Raw genomic sequence first — 17,386 nt, 5'->3', positions numbered from 1 at the left:
TCGCGGCGCCCATTGGCTGGCGTATCACCGGTGGGGCGTGGCTACGGGAGCCGGGCGGGCACATTTCGAACCGCGGCTGGGTGGCGGCGGCGGCGGCGGCGGCGGCCGGGGCAGCAGGGAAAGATGCATTCGGCGGGTGCAGCGGCGGCGGGGACTCCCCGGCAGCGTAAGTGGCGTACGTGGCCGACCCTGGAGAGCGGGTGGGTGGGGGCGTGGCGGGGCCTGCCGCGGCGGTTGGCGAGGTCGCCGCAGGTCGGAGGTCAGGAGGTCAGGTATCTGGAGACTTGAGGTGTGCGCTGGGATGCCAGGGCCGGGTAGGTGGCGTGCTGGGGTCCGTTCATTGTTTCATTTTGACTTTTTTGGGAGGAGGTCGGGGTGGGAGATGCTGATGATCGAACCCAGGAGCTCCTACATACGAAGTATGCGCTTTGCCAGTGAGCTGCATCCCAGGGTGCACGATTTTTCCTTTTTCGGGGAAATTTTTGACCAAACCTCCCCCCACCCCGGCCCCCCAAACAACTCTGGCAGAATATCGTGTGATGTGCAGGAAAAAAAGACGACTTTCTACTCTCTGCCCTTTAGTTGTCAGTTGTCGGCCACACTCAGTTCCAGAGTTAGCGGCCCTGCTCCGAATACTGGGTGGGTGGGTTGATGGGGGAAGAGGCTCCTCCCCGCCCCTCCCCCACTAAAAATTTGAACCTGATCTCATGTTCCTGTTTCTATGATTTTGCCTTACTTTAAGTTTCCCTTCATCTCGGGAGTGTGGCACTGTCCCATTAACTTAGTCACCCATGGTGCTGGGTCCCCGCAGCTGGGTCAGATAAACAGTTGGGTAGTCCAACCAGCAGCTTAGCCTTGATTCCTGTTAACTCCGAGTGCAGGATTGCTTGGCCAGACACTCAGGTAGGTGACCAACGAGGCAGCATGGTAATTTGGGGCATAATTAGAAGCTGGAAAGAGAATAATCGGGGGTTGTGGCTGGGGCTTGAGAAGCCTCCCTGTAGAAGGAGAATGCGGAGGACACACCTCCCTTCTCTGCCTTAAAAAGGTGCCCTCCCGAGGGCTGGAGAGCATTTGGATTGGGTTCTCATCACCACATGTCCTCAATTTCAGAGCCCGAAGTAACCCCTGAACACCACTGACCGTGTCTCAAAAGCCAAAAAATAATAATAGTAAAAATGTTAATTTGTGGGGGCTGGAGCAGGTAAGGTATTTGCCTTGCACGCGGCCGACCCGGGTTTGACTCCCAGCATCCCATATGTTCCTCCGAGCACCTCCTGGAGTGATTCCTGAGTGCAGAGCCAGGAGTCAGTCCTGAGCATCACCGGGTGTGATCCAAAAAGCCAAAAAAAACAAATTTAATTTGTGGGGCTGGAGAGATAGTACAGTGGATGGGGCACTTGCCCTGCACACAGCCAACTTAGGTTTGATCCCCGGCATCCCATATGGTCTCCAAGCACTTCCAGGAATAATTCCTGAGTTGCACAGCCAGGAGTAATCCCTGAGCATCGCCAGTGGTAGCCTAAAAGGCCAAATTAAAAAATTTTTTTAAATTTATTTGGGGGTCACCTCTGGTGGTACTCAGGGCTTATTCTTGGTTCCATGCTCAGGGATTACTCCTAGTAGTGCTAGGGAGACTAGAGGGAGGTGCTGAGGATTGAACTTGGGAACCTGGATGAAGCACCTAGTTCACTGTAGTATCTCTTCATCCCCTTAAAAATTTTTTTTGGGGGGATGGGACACACCTGGTGTGCTCAGGCTCAGGGCCTACTCTTGCCTGTGGGCTGAACCTGGGTCGTTCGCATGCAAGGCAAGTGCCTTCCTTACTGTACTGTCTCTCTGGCCCCTCTTAAGAATTTTTGATGGAGCTGGAGCAATGGTACAGTGGGTAAGGCTGACCTAGCTTCAATCCCCCACATCCCATATGTTCCCCCGAGCACTGCCAGGAGTAATTCCTGAATGCAGAGCTAGGAGTAACCCCTGAGCACTGCTGGGTGTGACCCAAAAAGCAAAAAAAAAGAAAAAAATTGTTTCTTTGAATTAAAATTAAAAAGTACCCTGCCCATCGTACCAGTGGATGATATAGAGAAGACCACCCTGGTTTCTGTCTTTTGGGGCCACACCCTGTGGTGCTCAGGGCTTACTCCTGGCTCTTACTCCAGTCACTCAGACAGGCTTGGGGGATTGTACCGTGGATGCTGGGGATAAAACCCAGATCAGCTGCAGGCAGGACAGATGCCTTCCCCGTGTCCTGTAGCTCCGGCACCCGGCTTCTCTCTTGAGGGAGCTCCCAGGACACAGTCTGACTTTCCTCACCCAGGGCTGCCAGGGTGTTGGGGGAAGGGCAGAGATGAACATTCTGTGAATGCTGGACTGGAGCCATAGCACAGAGGGTAGACCTTCGCCTTGCACGTGGCTGACCCACGTTTAATCCCTGGCACCACAAATTGGTCCCTGAGTCCCCCTCAGGAGTGATCCCTGAGCACAGCCCACAGTAAAGTCTTGAGCAGTTGGGTGTGATCCAAAAATTAAAAAAAAAAAAAAAAAAAAAAAAAAAGGACGGGAGGAAAAGAAAATCGTGTGAGCAGTTTGGGCTGGGATGGAGGTGTGTGCGAGCCAGTGTGGGGTGCCCTGGCAGGGGTACATGTGTCAGTGAAGGATTTTTCTCCAGAAGGGGATTTGTGGTGAGAGGGAGAAAAGCCTCAGAAGCTGGGGCCGTGTAAATTAGTAGGTGAGTGGGTGTGTATTTAGACATAGTGCCACGTGCTTGGAGGGGACTGGGCCTGGAGATGGTTAGGGGTGAGGTGGGAGGGTTCGGATCGCAGGCCTGACACAGGTGTGGGCCCGGCGAGTGCCGACTGGGGGGCACAGAGGGGAGGTGTGCCAAGGCGGTGATGCTGCATTGTTCAAAGGCCTGCGTGGAGTGCAGAGTTGGCAGGGGAGGGGTGGCAGCTGGCCACTGTGGCTGGGGTGCCCGGGGCCCAGTGGGGGTGGTTAGGGCTTAGGAAGCATTTATATTTTGTTCTCAGCCTAGTGGGTACTCATTTTTAGGCCAAGGAGATGGCATATTCTCTTTTGCATTTAGAAAGGCAACTCCAGGATGGGGCCCTGGGGAATTCCCACAAAATCATAAAATTATCAAGACAGCCTGGCTGCCAGCTGGAGGGGAGGCTGGGCCAAGCAAGAGTGGACGGAGGAACCTGGTCAGTGCACTGGGACATCCAAGACAGTGCCAGAGGGAGGTGGAGAATGCTGAGAGGTGGTGGGACAGGTTGGTTGGGTATGGACAGAATCAGGTTCCGACACTGAGGAAGGGCCGCAGGGCCACCTGAGCAAGTGTCTGGAACTGATCTGCAGCCTGGAGGGAAGTGGTGGCTGGCGATGGGGCCCTGGGCACCCCCTTCTCCTCGGGACTGCTCCACCCATGGGGTGAGAGAGCCCGATGGGAGAGAAGACTGGGCAAGGGTGGAAATCTGGGTCACACGGTTCAGGGAGCTGGAAACCAGGCTTGGAGTCCGATCAGCAGCTCAGCAAAGACGGAGGGTTAGTCTTCTGGGTCTTTTCTTTTGGTTGGGGGGGTCACATCCAGCGATGTGTGTTACTTCTGGCTCTGCACTCAGGAATTACTCCTGGCGGTGCTCGGGGGAACCATATAGGATGCCAGGGATTGAACCCGGGTCAGCTGCCGTGCAAGGCAAACACCCTACCCCGCTGGACTGTCGCTCCAGCCCCAGTCTTCCGGGTCTTTGCACTCCTCAGCGCACCGTGGAGCTTGGGCAGGAAAAAGAAAATGGGCCCAGTGGCAGTCAGGAGCTGGGAGCTGGAGGTCGCTGGCTGGGATGCGGAAGGCAGCGGCCACAGGGGCTGCTCTTGGTGAGAGCCGAAAGACATGGGGGATGCTGCAGAGCTGAAGGACTGAAGGTGGCAGTGAAGGGAGGCTCCCCACAAAGGGCTTTTTGTTTATTTTGGGCCACACCTGGTAGTGCCCAGGGTCCCTTTTGGCAGGGCTTTGGGCCGGATGGGGTGCAGGAGATGGTAGACACCCCCGCTGTACCTTCTGTCTCTCTGACCCACCCCAGCGCTTTTAGGAGGCTGGGCGTCCTGAGTGCTTCTAGGTCACAGCTGGTCAGCAGCAAGAATGGGGGAAGGGCTAGTGATGAGACTAGGAGACAAAGATTGATGACTGTAGTTTTTTTTTTCACACCCAGTGATGCTCAGGGGTTACTCCTGGTTCTGCACTCAGGAATTACCCCTAATGGTGCTCAGGGGATCATATGGGATGCTGGGAATCGAACCCGGGTTGGCCACATGCAAGGCAAACGCCCTATCTGCTGTGCTATTGCTCCAGCCCCAAAGATTGATGACTTTTTTTTTTTTTAATTTCTGGGTCACACCCGGCGATGCTCAGGGGTTACTCCTGGCTCTGCACTCAGGAATTACCCCTGGCGGTGCTCAGGGGACCATATGGGATGCTGAGAATCGAACCTGGGTTGGCCACATGCAAGGCAAACGCCCTACCCACTGTGCTATTGCTCCAGCCCCAAAGATTTGATGACTGTTTCTTTTTTCTTTTTGGGTCACACCCGGCGATGTTCAGGGGTTACTCCTGGTTCTGCACTTAGGAAGCACTCCTGGCAAGGGACCATATGGGATGCTGAAGATTCGAACCTGGGTTGGCCGCATGCACGGCAAATGCCCTACCTGCTGTGCTATCGCTCCAGCCCCAAGATTGATGACTTTTAACCTGTCATCTGGAGGGGGGCTGTTAACCGACTTTCTCTAGAGAAAACTAAGGTGATTGGGGCCAGGGAGATAGTATGGCTGGGAAGGAAGGTGTTTGCTTTGCATGTGGCCAACCTAAGTTCAATCCTCAGCACCCCATATGATCTCCCATGCCCCACCAGGAATGATCCCTGAGCACAGAGCAAGGAATAAGCCTTGAGCACCTCTGGGTGGGGTCCTCAATTCCCCACCCCTGCCACACACACAAAATCAGGTCTCATTGGCCTTGCCACTTGGGCTAGGGACATGACTCAAAAGGGCTGGAACACATGCTTTGCATATTACATCATTATTTTGTTTTAGTTTTTGGCCACACCGGGTGATGCTCAGGGCTCATTCCTGGGCTCAGCACTCAGGGGTCACTCCTGGCAGGTTTCAGGGGATTGTATCTGACATCAGGGATTGAACCCGGGCCAGCTGTGAGCAAGGCCAGCGCCCGACCAGCTGCACAGTCTCTCCAGTCCCCTCCACGCTTGGCATGTGGGAGCTGTGGGTTTGATTCCCAGCAACAGAGGGTCCCCCAAGCACCACCGGGCGTGTTCCCCCAAAACAAGAGATAAAGGAAATCTGATTACTTGATTCCTCCATCCCCACTCTTTGTGATCCTGCCACCCTGTGGCCTGTGCTTGGCACGGACAGAGCCTGGCATCGGACAAGCTCAGCAGAGTTCAGGAGCTGCAGGACTTCTCGGTCAGGGGGTCAGACATTTGCCATACCCATTTGCACGAGGCTGACCTGGATTCTGTCCCTGGAATCCCATATGGTCCCCTAAGCACTGCATGGACTGATCCCTCAGCAGAGCCGAGAGTAACTCCTGAACATCCTGAGCATTGTGGGGAGTGGGGTCACCCCAAAAAACAAACAGAAGACTTCTTGGTCCTGAGCAGTGGCCTAGGGCCAGAGCCCCTTCCCTGGCCCCCTTCACCTTGGTCTCCCACCTGAGGCAGCTAAACAGCCTCCCCCCATCTCCCTGTCCCCACCTGGTCACACCCCAACCCCTGCCCCTCATTTGTCCCCAGAGGGAACTTTTGAAAACCTTTGAGACCTGCCTGATACCTGTGCAATACTTTGGACATGGGCCATAGTCACTTTGATTGCCACAAAGGTGGTTCTGGGCCCAGAGAGATCCCTGAGCACAGAGCCAGGAGTAAGCCCTGAGCACTTCCAGTTGTTGGAGCCCCCCCACCCCAATAGGGCTCAGTGAGGGGTTTGTTAGGGCAGTATTTATCAGGCCGACCTGGTTGGACCCCTGCTCTGTCCCACACTCCCTTTGGCCCTCCCTTAGCCTGTCTGGGCCTCAGTTTCCGTATCAGTAGAATGGCTTCAGATTTTATCCAGCGCCTACTCTGATCCTAATCTAGGATATAGGGATTCGGCTGGGAACAAGGCAAAGATTCCCCACAGTGGGGCCTGCTGCAGGGGGAGACTTGAGGCTGTGGGTCTTTCGCATGCAGAGGGAACGCCCCTTTGTCCTTTGGGTGGGTGGCTACTGAACCCCGCTAGACAGCCCTGCAGCCTTCGAGTCAGTGTCCCGGGGACGGGCCCCTCCCTGCTGCCCGAGCAGTGAGTCACCACCCGTCTTTTCCCCTGCAGCCTCCAAGCGGAGGACCCCTGTGTCTCAGCCGGGCATGACGGACCCCCACCAGCTGTTCGATGACACGAGTGCAGCCCAGAGCCGGGGCTATGGGGCTCAGCGGGCGGCCAGCAGCCTGGGCTACCCGGCAGCCTCCACATCGCCCCAGGCCACCTTCCTGACAGACCCAATGTCCAACATGGCTATGGCCTATGGGAGCACCCTGGCCGCACAGGGCAAGGAACTAGTGGACAAGAATGTGAGTGGGTTGGAGCAGGGGGAGCACTGTGCGGGGAGTATGGGCGGTGGGGAGGAGAACCCTGTTGGGGGATGGGAGGTGGTGGGGTAGGGGCAAGGCTCCAGGCTTGAGCTCTGTCTCTCCAGATTGACCGCTTCATCCCCGTCACCAAGCTCAAGTATTACTTCGCAGTGGATACCATGTACGTGGGCCGGAAGCTGGGCCTGCTCGTCTTCCCCTACCTGCACCAGGTCAGCACTTGGCCCCTGAGGGTGTGCAGTGAATGAGGGTGACAGCCCCGGACAGGGTCAGCAAGGGTGGGAGGAGCCCAGCTCTGAGGTTCCTGCCTGTTCCCCCACTGTCCCCACAGGACTGGGAGGTGCAGTACCAGCAGGACACACCCGTGGCCCCCCGCTTTGACGTCAATGCTCCTGACCTCTACATTCCAGGTTTCCAGCTGCCCTCCTCCCATCCCGCCCTGCCCTCTGACCCCCAGTCACGGGCCTGTCTGGGACTCGGGTGCCACTCTGCCCTCCCCTGACCCATCTCTCCACCCCACAGCTATGGCCTTCATCACCTACATCCTGGTAGCTGGTCTTGCGCTGGGGACCCAAGACAGGTAAGAGAAGCCTGGAGTGGGCAGAGGAGGGCATTTGGGAAAGTTGGGCCCTGGGGTCCCCTTACCTCTTCCCTATCTCCCACCCTGGGCCCCAACCCCAGGCCCTGTGTGGCTGACTCACCTCATCGGCAGTTCCATGCTCATCTTCGATGTCTCCTAACTGCCCTGCCCACTTCAGAGCAGTATGGAGAGTCTCATTTGGAAGGGGGTCTGGCCCTGGTCCAGCTGCTCAGAAACTGCCCCAGCACCCATGGCCCCTGGTGCACTGACTCCTTAACCGAACCTGTGCTCCAGCCACCCCTCTGCTCCCCACTCTGTCCTCTTTCCTCGCTGCCCCTGGGCCTTTGCACATGCACTTCTCAGGCTGGGCATACACGGCACTCCTAACCAGCTGCTCCTACTGTCTGCACTTGCACCTTACTCTCTACCCCTCCACTCCTTTGTCCATTTCCTTTGTGGCCTGGGAAGCGGGTACCACAGGGCTCAGTGGTGAGCTGTCAAGGTCTCCCTGGCCTGGCCCCCACCCAGCCATCAGCCTTAGCTCACTTGTCTTCTGATCCGCCTTCCCAACTGGCCTCCCAGCTCCCAGAACCCCCATGCACTCCCCACCCTGGCCTTCTGGGGGTAGGTCACCCTTCTTTCCTTCTCAGGAGGGGCCCTCCTGGGGACAAGTCCCAGACCCACCTTGGTCCCAGCATTCCTTCCCCACATCCGCAGAGGCCTTTCCCAGGGCCAGAGAGCCTCAGGGAGGCCCTGACCTTGGTGATCAGTAAAGCATCTTGGGTGTCACCGGCAGGTTCTCCCCGGATATCCTGGGGCTTCAGGCGAGCTCGGCCTTGGCCTGGCTCACCCTGGAGGTGCTGGCCATCCTGCTCAGCCTCTACCTGGTCACTGCCAACACCGACCTCACCACCATCGACCTGGTGGCCTTCTTGGGCTACAAGTATGTTGGGTGAGTACTCCCATACTCCCTCCCACTGCCCCCTCCAGCCCCCCTCCAGCCGCCTCTCTCTGACCCGCCTCAACTCCCCGCAGGATGATCGGTGGGGTCCTCATGGGCCTGCTCTTTGGGAAGATGGGCTACTACTTGGTGCTGGGCTGGTGCTGTGTGTCCATCTTCGTGTTCATGGTGAGCTGGCTCTCGGAAAGAGGGGACCCAGGCTTGGGGGCCCTAGAGATGTCTGAGCTCAGGTCTGAGCCCCAGTGCTGAAGGAACCCTGGTGGCTAACCCAGCCCTTACCGGAAACAGGAGAGAGGGGTGTCAAAGCTGGGGTCTGGGTGCCGAAGCTATAGTACAGCGGGTGGGGAGCTGGTCTTGCATGTGGCCAACCTAGCTTGATCCTACTGTCCCATATGGTCCTCTGAGCACTGCCAGGAGTAACCCCTGAGCATCACCAGATGTGGCCCAAAGGAAAAGGGCCAGCAGGTCATGGGGTGGGATGGGAGGGCCCTCAGGGACACCCCATCCACTTTTACACAGTGGGAAATCCTGTTCCTGCTAGGATTTCTGGTCAGATGACAAAAGGTTCAGCAGTCGTTCCCCACCCCCCACTCCAAAAGGAGCTGCTGGTCCAGAGCATTTGGGTTGACCGGCTTCCTCTTTTGTAAAATGGGAGTGATCACTGCACCTCAGGGTCCTGCAGGGCTCAGTTGGGAGCAAGACATAAACGGCCAGAGCTGACCCTCAGACAGGCTTTGACCTTCGATGTCATGGTTTAAAGGCGTCAACTCAAAAGCCTTCCTGGCTCCATCCCACTGGTCCAGGCTGTGCAGAGGTAGAGGTCATGCCTCACCACCACACCTTCAAAAATCACCTCGCTGTGGCCACCATGAGCAGGTGGTCACATACATACACCCCAGCAGGATCTTTGTCAGCGACTGGGGGCTGCCCCTGGCACTTCCCCCCCCCTCCCCCCCCCCCCCCCGCCTTGGAGGGGCAAGCCCCAGGCCTGTTAGGAGACAGGGTTACCAAGGCCCAGCAGGAGCCCACCTGCGGAGGGGGAGAGGAACCGGAGGCCGCAGAGGGGCAGGGACCCCTGGGGACAGGAGGCAGCACTAAGGCCCTGGGTCCAAGGTACAGGGACTGGGAAGGAGGGAGCTCTCCAAGCGCCCCCTGGCTGACCCCTGCCCCTTCCCGCCGCAGATCCGGACACTGCGCCTGAAGATCCTGGCGGAAGCTGCGGCCGAAGGCGTCCCGGTGCGCGGCGCGCGAAACCAACTGCGCATGTACCTGACCATGGCGGTGGCCGCGGCGCAGCCTCTGCTTATGTACTGGCTCACCTTCCACCTGGTGCGCTGAGGGCCCGCCCGGCCCCGCCCGCCCCCGCCCCCGCCGCGAGGCCCCGCCCCCGCTGCGAAGCCCAGCCTCCAGCGGCCCCGGCCCCGCCCCCGCCGCGCGGCCCCGGCTCCAGAAACAATAAACGTTGAAGCGCTCGACCCGGGCGGCCTCTCCTTGGCGGCGGCGGCCGTGGCGCGGGGCGGCCGGCAGGGGGCGGCCGGGGACCGGGAAGGGCCTCCCCGCGGGAGCTCAGCACTGTCAGGCCCGAGGGAGGGCGGAGGCGAGGGTTTATTTAATGAGCCCCGCCCGAACCCGGTCAGTGGGGGGCCCGCTTTTCCTTTTTCTCCTTCTTCTCCTTCTTCTTTTTCACTTTGGGCTTCTGGGCGTGCTGCGAGCCGGCGGCAGCCTGGGGGCGGCGGGAGAGGGAGGGGGCCCGGTGAGTGTGCGCCCGGGTTCCGAGGGGCAAAGCCCGGGCCGCACGGCGGGGGTCGGCTGGGGGGCGCGTACCTTCTTGTCCGTCTCCGAGTCGCTGGAGCTGCTGCTGGAGTCGGAGCTGCTGTGGCCGTGGCCTCGCTGGTTGGACGGAGATAGTGAGGCCGGGCGCTTCGCCGCCCCCACGAAGCGCAACCCCACCCCTCTGCCCTCCACTTTCCAGTGACTAACCTGAGCTTTGGGGGATCCATGCTTGGGGGCGCCCGGGCCTCCGGCCCCCTGGGGCTTCTTGGGATGGGGATCCAGAGCTGCGGAGAGAGGTTGGGTGGGTATCTGCGCAGCAGTGCCCACGGAGAGCTGCCCGGTCTTGCGTCTGACCGTGCACCTCAACCCTCCCGTCCTCGGAGCGTACCTGCCGCCAGGTCAAACTCCATGGCAGTGGGAGCGGGCGAGCGCAGTCCGAGGGTCCTAGGGAGCGGGGAGCGGGGCGGAGCTGCACCTTGCGCCGGGCGCACCTGCCCCAGCCCAGAGTCTTGGGCTGTGAGTCACCGCCGCGCCCGGCGCTGCTCCGTGGGCGGGGGCTGGGCGTGGGGATGGGGGTGCCGGCCGCTGCAGACTTCTGGGGAGGAGCGAGGGCTGTCGTCGGCCCCCCACACCTCAAAGGGCCAGGCGCCCACTTTTGAAGAAATGCGCCGGTGCCCTTGTGCCCTGCGGTCCCCCAGCCCAGCTTCGCAGCGTTAACTCGCATTGCAGGCTGGGTCAGGGGCAGCTTCGAGGGGCGCGGGGCCGAAGAGCGTGAGCTGGCACCCAAGCCCAGTTGTACCTCTCAGGGCTGGTGATTTGGTGGACGCGACTGGTCCACCTGTAACCGTCTCTTTTTCACCTGTGAATGACAGCTTCGCTGGGGTGAAGGGGCAAGCTATAGGAGTTTGTTTCCTAGGATTGGCTGGCTCAGAACGAGCGTTTGTAAAACGGAGTTGTTCGAAGGAAAAGTGGGCATTGTTACTATTTCTACTTTCTCGTTAATACAGTCACTATTTCTATTACATAGTTAATTTTGTCACCATTCCTGTTACATTGTTAACATCGTTACTCTTTAAAACGCAAAACAGACGTCTGCCTTTTCATTCCCTTTTGAGGTCACACCCTGTGGCTCTCAGGGGTGGACTGGGGCATCTGTCCTTGGGAACCTGCAGTGTTGGGGGTTGAAGAGGAACTTTGCATGTTGAGCAATCTCTCCAGGCAAAGTTTTATTTAGGAAACGACAGAAGAGGGGACTCTGTAAGGCGAAAGAAAGGAATAAAATACACTGGTTGGGATGCAGACGGTTCTAGAATGGGATGGCTGTTACTGGACTTCCATTGTTTCCAAGTGTCATGGCTGGAATCTCACACCCCGTGGTGCTCAAGTGAGACCTCTGGTGGTGCCCTGGATGAACTGTAGTTTGTAGGGTGCAAGGTCAGCGCTCCCGCATTACCGCCAATAGACATTACAAATTACTATTTCGCAAATGAAAAAATCAAATCCCAGGGACTGATAGTTATAAAAACTGAGAAATTGGAGCAGATGTGACACACACGGGCCAGATGTGACATGCACGCCTGACGGTGAGCTCCAATCCAAGACCAAGCATGGGGCGGGAGGGTGGGGGCGGGGGGGGGCAGAAGAGAATAGTGAGGAAAGCACTTGCCTTACATTCCTACACATGGCCAACCCGAGTTCATTCCTGAGCACAGCCAGGTGTGGCCCCAAATCAAAACCACACACACAAGAATGTTGTTGGCAGAGCCTGTAGGGCAGCAGAAAGGCAGGAGGTGGGGGGCTGGGGATGCAGGGAGCCATAGGGACGCCTGCCCAGACAGAGCCTGCACCCAGGTTTGTCCCCCCACCTCCCAAACAAGCATGAGATCCACAAGGTGAGTCTCCAGGGCGGGGTGATTGAGCTGGAGCTCCCACATTGAGGGCCCCTGACCCCAGTGCTGGACAAGAGGGCAGGTTAGAGTGAGTGACCATACAGGCTCAGTCCACTTACAAGACACACCTCCCTCCACCCCACACCCCCCAGCTCTGGACATGTAAGTGGCCCCAGTGCAGCCCCATTTCCTCTTCTGTGAAACTGAAAACTTACCTCACCAGGAGATGGGTTTGCGCAGAGCCTGCCTAGCGTGAGGGAAGTAGATGTTCTGAAGTGAAGGGTTGGGGAGGGGGGCAGAGATAAAACTTTCCTTGCACACAGCCAACCCAGGTTCAGTCCCCAGCACCTGGGTATGGGTCCCACCAGAAGTGATCCCTTATAACAGCCAGGATTAAGCTCTGAGCACCACAGGCCGTGCACCTCCCCAAATATTTTTATTTTGGTGGGGGCAGAGCTTAAGGAGCTGAGCATGAGTACCCGGGTGTGTGTGCAGTCTGCTGCATGTAGGACTACCTCTGGTCACATGCTTCCTGTTTTGGGGCTTTTTGGGTCATGTCTGCCGATGTTCAGGAATTACTCCTGGCGTTGCTTAGGAGATCATATGGGGTACCAGGGATCAAACACAGGTCGGCCATGTGCAAGGCAAATGCCCTACCCACTGTACTATCACTCCGGCCCCACATGCTTCCTCTTGACCTTCAACATCTCGGGTCCACTGAGCCAGATTCAGACACAAAGTGTACAGGGGTCTGGGAACAGTATTCCTGCTGAAACCTGGGACTCTGGTGCTGAAGCAAGAAGGGGAAATTGCGGGGGATGGAAGGGGCGCATTGGTATCTGTCAACGCAGGCAACTCGCTTAGCCCCTGCCCTGTCCAGGCTTACAGGAAGTGGATGGAGCTGGGAGGGGAAGCTGGATGTGGCAACATGAGGTCAAGAGTCCAATCCCTGGGCCTCACTGGTGTGCGACCTGGCACTGCAGCCACGTGGATATGGGTGCATGCACCTTGGCCCTCAGGCCCAGAAAGGGAAGGGGGAAGGAGTTAGTTCTGATTTCTTCCCGAACAGCACGGTTCCTCCTGAAACTGCACCGGATATCCTTGGTAAAAGCTATGTGGTTTTGGGGTGCAGAGGCAGAGCTGGGGGGTGGCGGCACAGTCAGGCAGCTACCTCTGTGGAGGGGCGTGGGGACACAGCTTGGCTCCCCTCAGTTCCTCATAAGGGAAGCAGGATCTTTTCCAGACTGACACACAGCTTCACTTTTTTCAATACGGAAGCAGAGGTGGGGAGAGTAAGAGGGTAAAAGGGTGGTGAGGGGGCAAGCTTTGAGAGGGAGGCGGGCAAGCAGGGGTTCAGGGTAGGGAGGGGGTGGGCAGGGAAGTGGGGGAGGGTAGCCTCCAGGCCCACGCTCCAGTTCCCACCTCCTTGCTCCATTGTCCCTCCAGGGTGCTGTCCTGGGGAGCTGGCTGTGGCCCTCCCAGACACATGGCTTCCTTTTTTCCTGTTTGGGGACACACTTAGCCATGCCTGTCGGGTGTTGTATGGGCCTCATGCCTGCACAGATACCTCTGGTCATATATTTCCTGTTTTGGGGTCACACCTGATGCTGCTCAGGTCCATATGGGATGTCAGGGATCCAACCCAGGTCAGGCTGTGGCAAGGCAAGCACCCCAGACCCGTTGTACTATCGCTTCAGCTTCCACACACTTCCTTCTAAGGACCATCAGCAGTTCAGTCCGTTGAGCCAGGATTCAGACAGAAGGCCCAAAGTGGCTGTGAAAAGCCTGGGAAACCATGTTTCCACCGAAACCCGGGGCTCTGGCACTGAAGCAAGAAGGGGCTGCAGCTCCCTGAGCCTAGAGCCAGGAGTAAGCCCTGAACATTGCTGGGTGTGGCCCCAAGGGGAAAAAGTAAAAAAGGGACAACTAGACGAGGGGCACTTGAGCCTGTTGGTGCAAGAACCTGGCTTAGGCCCAGCCAGCCCAGTTTTTTTTTTTTTTGGAGGGGGGTCACACCTGGTGATGCACAGGGGTTCCTGGCTCATGCACTCCTGGTGGTGGGGAGTCCATATGGGATGACGGGGATCAAACCCAGGTAGGCCGCGTGCAAGGCAAATGCCCTACCCACTGTGCGATTGCTCCAGCCCCCTGGCCCAAGTTTATAGGAAGCGGATGAGAGCAGGGAGGAGAGGCTCCAGCAGGTGGAAACGCAGGTGTTGAGGTGTGAGACCGAGCACATGGCCGTCCTCACTGTTCTCTGGACATTTGCCCCTGGCCAATTCCTGGGCCACCAGGAGCAGGGGTAGTGGTCTGTCCGCCCTGGCCATGCCCCACTGAGTAGGTACAGGTGGGGCTGAAGCTGCCTTGGTGCCTGGCTGGCACAGGAAGGAACCTCGGCCTCCCTCGCAGTTGTCCTGTGTTCATCTGTGAATCAGTCCTCAGGTACAAGCAAGACACTCCTGGACAACTGTGTTCCCAACCACCCCCAGTAGTGTCCATGCTGCCCACTGCCCCCAATCCACTTGCCCTTTCTGGCCTTTCACCTGCAGTCCCTCAGAGGGTGGACTTCAGACACACTTGGGGTCCAACACTGCAACTTAGCCGACTTGGGAGCCAACTTTCTGGTCTCGGAAACCAAGATGTTGGGAGCCAACTTTCTGGTCTCGGAAACCAAGGTGGGAGGTGCGGATGGCTGGGGAGGGAGCAGGGCTGGAACCAGGGTGACTGTGCCCTCTGTAGCACTGCACCCTCGGTGCAGTCTCTTCCCTGTAACTTAAAGAGCCCAGGGCTTATGAGATACTGAAGCCCCTATTCTGGAACGTTTTCTTTGATCTCAACCACACAGCAGGAGATGGGAGGTCAGTGTCTGACTGGGTTTCCCTTTCCCAGACAAAAAATGCTGCCCTAGACACACTGGGAAGAGCCAAGGGGCTGACAAACCGGCTGGGGTGACCCGAACTCAGCCTCTACCCAGATGAGCTATTTCACGCTTTAGAAGCTAATGAATTAGCCTCTTCTCAAGAGGTTGGCAGAACCTTAACTCCAGGGAGTAGAGGTGGTGGTGGGGTCTCTGGTGCAAGTAGAGCTTGCCACGCTCAGGTGAGGTCCTGAGTTTGCTCCCTGGCACTGCATAGGCGCACACGCACACATGTTCTCATATTCACTCCAGGTTGAAGGCAACCTGCAGTGGTTGGCTTTCCTGATCCCCAGAGCTGCAGGGAGCAAGGCAGCTGCCACTTCTATAGCAGCAGTGTCCTCATGCCCCAAGAGCTGCCTGGGATTAGTCCCAACACCGGGAAAGGACCTGACAGAGTAACAAATTTCTCTGCAAACTCCTTGTGGGGGCCCATCCACTGCCGTGCAGAGGCTGACAAGCTGCAGCACTGGTCTTTCATGGCATTCGTTATGCAGCAGGAGACCGGGGGTGTTCTGCCCCAGCAACCCAACCCACTTGGCTGCTGGTGAATTTTCACGTGACAACATTCTATCATGCTGAACTAATAATCTAACAGGCTGGTCCACTTCATTCCCACTTGCCTCATGCATTAATTCTTCAAACTAGTCCGTGTTCAGGGTTTTCCCCAGTGAGAGACCAGGCAGTGCTGGGGATGGAACCAGTGTTTCAGCATTTCACTACCAGGAGGAATCCAGGTATGAGGCAGCCCAGTCTGCAGTCTGGGACCTGACTGATGCAGGGGGACACACACCGGGCTGACTGCAGCCAAACAGCTCGGGTCAAAGGTCACCCTGACAGCTGCCTTCCTGTGCCTCTGCCAGAATCCACCCAAACTAAAGAGACTGACAGTGGCACATTCTCTCCCCCCACCCACCATGGTTTGGCACAGGACACCAGCTCGGGAGGAGGTGCTGGAGGACTTGGCCACTGCATTGGTTTGGTCAGTGGGCTGTGCCATGGACAAACTGCAGCCTCAGTTGCCACACTGGCATAGCTCAGGGTAGTGCGGGCGCGTCAGTTGTGACTGTGCCAACCAGACTAGATAGAACCAGGCCATGCCATGCCTATGTGAAGTAACACCTGGAGGTGGGGCCCCCTCTACCGGGGGGTGGGGGGAGGAAAGAGGTTCCAGTGGGGATTTTGTTTTGATTTTCAGGACACACCGGGCGAAGCTCAGTGTTTACTCCTGGCTCTGTGCTCAGAAATCACTCTTGGAGGTGCGTGGAGGATTGTATGAGTGGCTGGGGATGTAACGTAGGTCAGCTGTGTGCAGATACTTCGGCACTGTTCTATGGCTCCAGCATCTCCAGAGGGTGTTGAGGCCACCAAGAGGCTGCAACTGTTGGGCAGCTGGTGGGGAAGGATCTCGGAGGGAGAGCACTGACGGGCCCACACTGCCCCTTCCTGAGGTGGCAGGCATCCACTTCCCCGGTGATGGGGTACTGCTCTCTCCAGGAACAGAACATGAACCCCTGATCCCACTCTCTCCATTATGACCTCTCTTTATCCCCAAAAGTGCTGTTTGCAAGAGTCAGCTGTGGAGGAACAAGCATTTGCACATGGGTCAGGGCAGGGTGTGGGCAGGCGGGGCCCACCTCAGTGAGGAGCAGGGAGTCGAAACCCCTCTGGTGAACCCCTGATCAAAAGGGCCAGGGCTTGGGGCTGAAGAGACAGTACAGTGGTCAGGGTACCTGCCTTGCTTGCATGTGGTCAACCCAAGTCCCATCACCTGCACCCTGTAAGGTTCCCTGAGCCCCACCAGGAGTGATTCCTGAGCACAGAGCCAGAAAGAAATAAACCTTAAACGCTTCGGTGTGGCCCCCAAAGGAAACAAGCAACAAAAAAATTAGTTCCATGGGATGTAGCCAGAAATCTAAATTTGGGGAGGGCCACACCCACTGGTGCTCAGGCCTTGTGCTCAGGGATCACCTGGTGGGCTTGGGGAGCCATATGGGGTGCCAGGGGTCAAACCTGGGTCAGCTGCATGCAAAGCATGCACCCTACCTGCTGTACTATCACTCCAGCCCAGAAATCTATTTAAAAAAATTAATTTAATATTGGTTCCCAAGTAATATTCAGGGGGCTCAGGATCTACCTCCTGCAATATTCAGCCAACCAAGCTGGATGGTTTGATGTGATTCCGTGGCTAGAAGCCACCATCAGGGAAATCAAAGGACACCCTATTAGTGCTCAAGGGCCAAGAGGGCCTGGTGGTGCTGAGGGATAATTCACGCACTGGAAAGAGAGTAAAGATCATCCCTCACCAAGGCTCAGTGAGGCCTGCTCAGGCCATGGGGTGAATGACCTCGATGGACCTCATTAATGATGTGACAGACTCCATGCTGGCTAGGAATGCATTCTTAGAACGGGACAGCTCAAAATCGAGTAAAGTTGAAACCGGCATCTCTCTCCAGGGAGAGGGCTTCAGGGATGGGGTGCCAGCTTTGCCCAAAGAGCCCTGGCTCTGATCCCTGGCACTGCACGGTCCCCTATCACTGCCAGGTACACCCGAGCACTGCCTGGGTGCAGCCCCACCCTCTACATAAAAAAAAAAAATACCTGGCAGTCCATAAACAAAGCAAGCAGATACTTATA

At 57.3% G+C, this 17,386-nt stretch overlaps 2 protein-coding genes across 4 annotated transcripts; one reads left to right on the top strand and one right to left on the bottom strand.

Annotated features, from left to right (window-relative positions):
* The first annotated feature begins 17 nt into the window (after positions 1-17).
* Positions 18-9,608, top strand: YIF1B (Yip1 interacting factor homolog B, membrane trafficking protein). Of its 2 annotated transcripts, none has more exons than XM_004600756.2 (8): positions 18-166; positions 6,376-6,614; positions 6,740-6,844; positions 6,964-7,042; positions 7,155-7,212; positions 8,009-8,164; positions 8,248-8,341; positions 9,356-9,608. In XM_004600756.2, exons 1-8 carry the CDS (start codon positions 124-126, stop codon positions 9,509-9,511), a joined length of 930 nt encoding a protein of 309 aa, XP_004600813.1. In that variant the 5' UTR covers positions 18-123; the 3' UTR covers positions 9,512-9,608. The 2 variants fall into 2 exon arrangements, with proteins under 2 accessions (XP_004600813.1, XP_004600812.1); XM_004600755.2 differs by having other exon boundaries at positions 27-175.
* A 149-nt stretch (positions 9,609-9,757) lies between these two features.
* On the bottom strand, positions 9,758-11,025 carry C8H19orf33 (chromosome 8 C19orf33 homolog). Of its 2 annotated transcripts, XM_004601050.2 has the most exons (4): positions 10,335-11,025; positions 10,154-10,230; positions 9,998-10,063; positions 9,758-9,896 (listed from the first exon to the last, which is right to left on the bottom strand). In XM_004601050.2, the coding sequence occupies exons 1-4, from the start codon at positions 10,354-10,356 to the stop codon at positions 9,807-9,809; spliced, it is 255 nt and encodes an 84-aa protein (XP_004601107.1). In that variant the 5' UTR covers positions 10,357-11,025; the 3' UTR covers positions 9,758-9,806. The 2 variants fall into 2 exon arrangements, with proteins under 2 accessions (XP_004601107.1, XP_055001476.1); XM_055145501.1 differs by having other exon boundaries at positions 9,998-10,230.
* Positions 11,026-17,386: the final 6,361 nt, after the last annotated feature.

The sequence above is a fragment of the Sorex araneus genome, chromosome 8 (assembly GCF_027595985.1).
Source record: "Sorex araneus isolate mSorAra2 chromosome 8, mSorAra2.pri, whole genome shotgun sequence".
NCBI lineage: Eukaryota > Metazoa > Chordata > Mammalia > Eulipotyphla > Soricidae > Sorex > Sorex araneus.
The sequence above is the reverse complement of the archived record's forward strand: the minus strand, read 5'-3'. Positions and strand labels throughout refer to the sequence as shown.

Excerpts from the sequence above, each read along its gene's own strand:
- YIF1B (XM_004600755.2), top strand. The coding sequence starts at position 124 with ATGCATTCGGCGGGTGCAGCGGCGGCGGGGACTCCCCGGCAGCGTAAG. Across the intron at positions 6,845-6,963 it reads TCTTCCCCTACCTGCACCAG|GACTGGGAGGTGCAGTACCA; the intron begins GTCAGCACTTGG and ends CTGTCCCCACAG. Across the intron at positions 8,342-9,355 it reads TGTCCATCTTCGTGTTCATG|ATCCGGACACTGCGCCTGAA; the intron begins GTGAGCTGGCTC and ends TTCCCGCCGCAG.
- C8H19orf33 (XM_055145501.1), bottom strand. The coding sequence starts at position 10,356 with ATGGAGTTTGACCTGGCGGCAG. Across the intron at positions 10,231-10,334 it reads GGAGTTTGACCTGGCGGCAG|CTCTGGATCCCCATCCCAAG; the intron begins GTACGCTCCGAG and ends CTCTCTCCGCAG. Across the intron at positions 9,897-9,997 it reads ACTCGGAGACGGACAAGAAG|GCTGCCGCCGGCTCGCAGCA; the intron begins GTACGCGCCCCC and ends CGCCGCCCCCAG.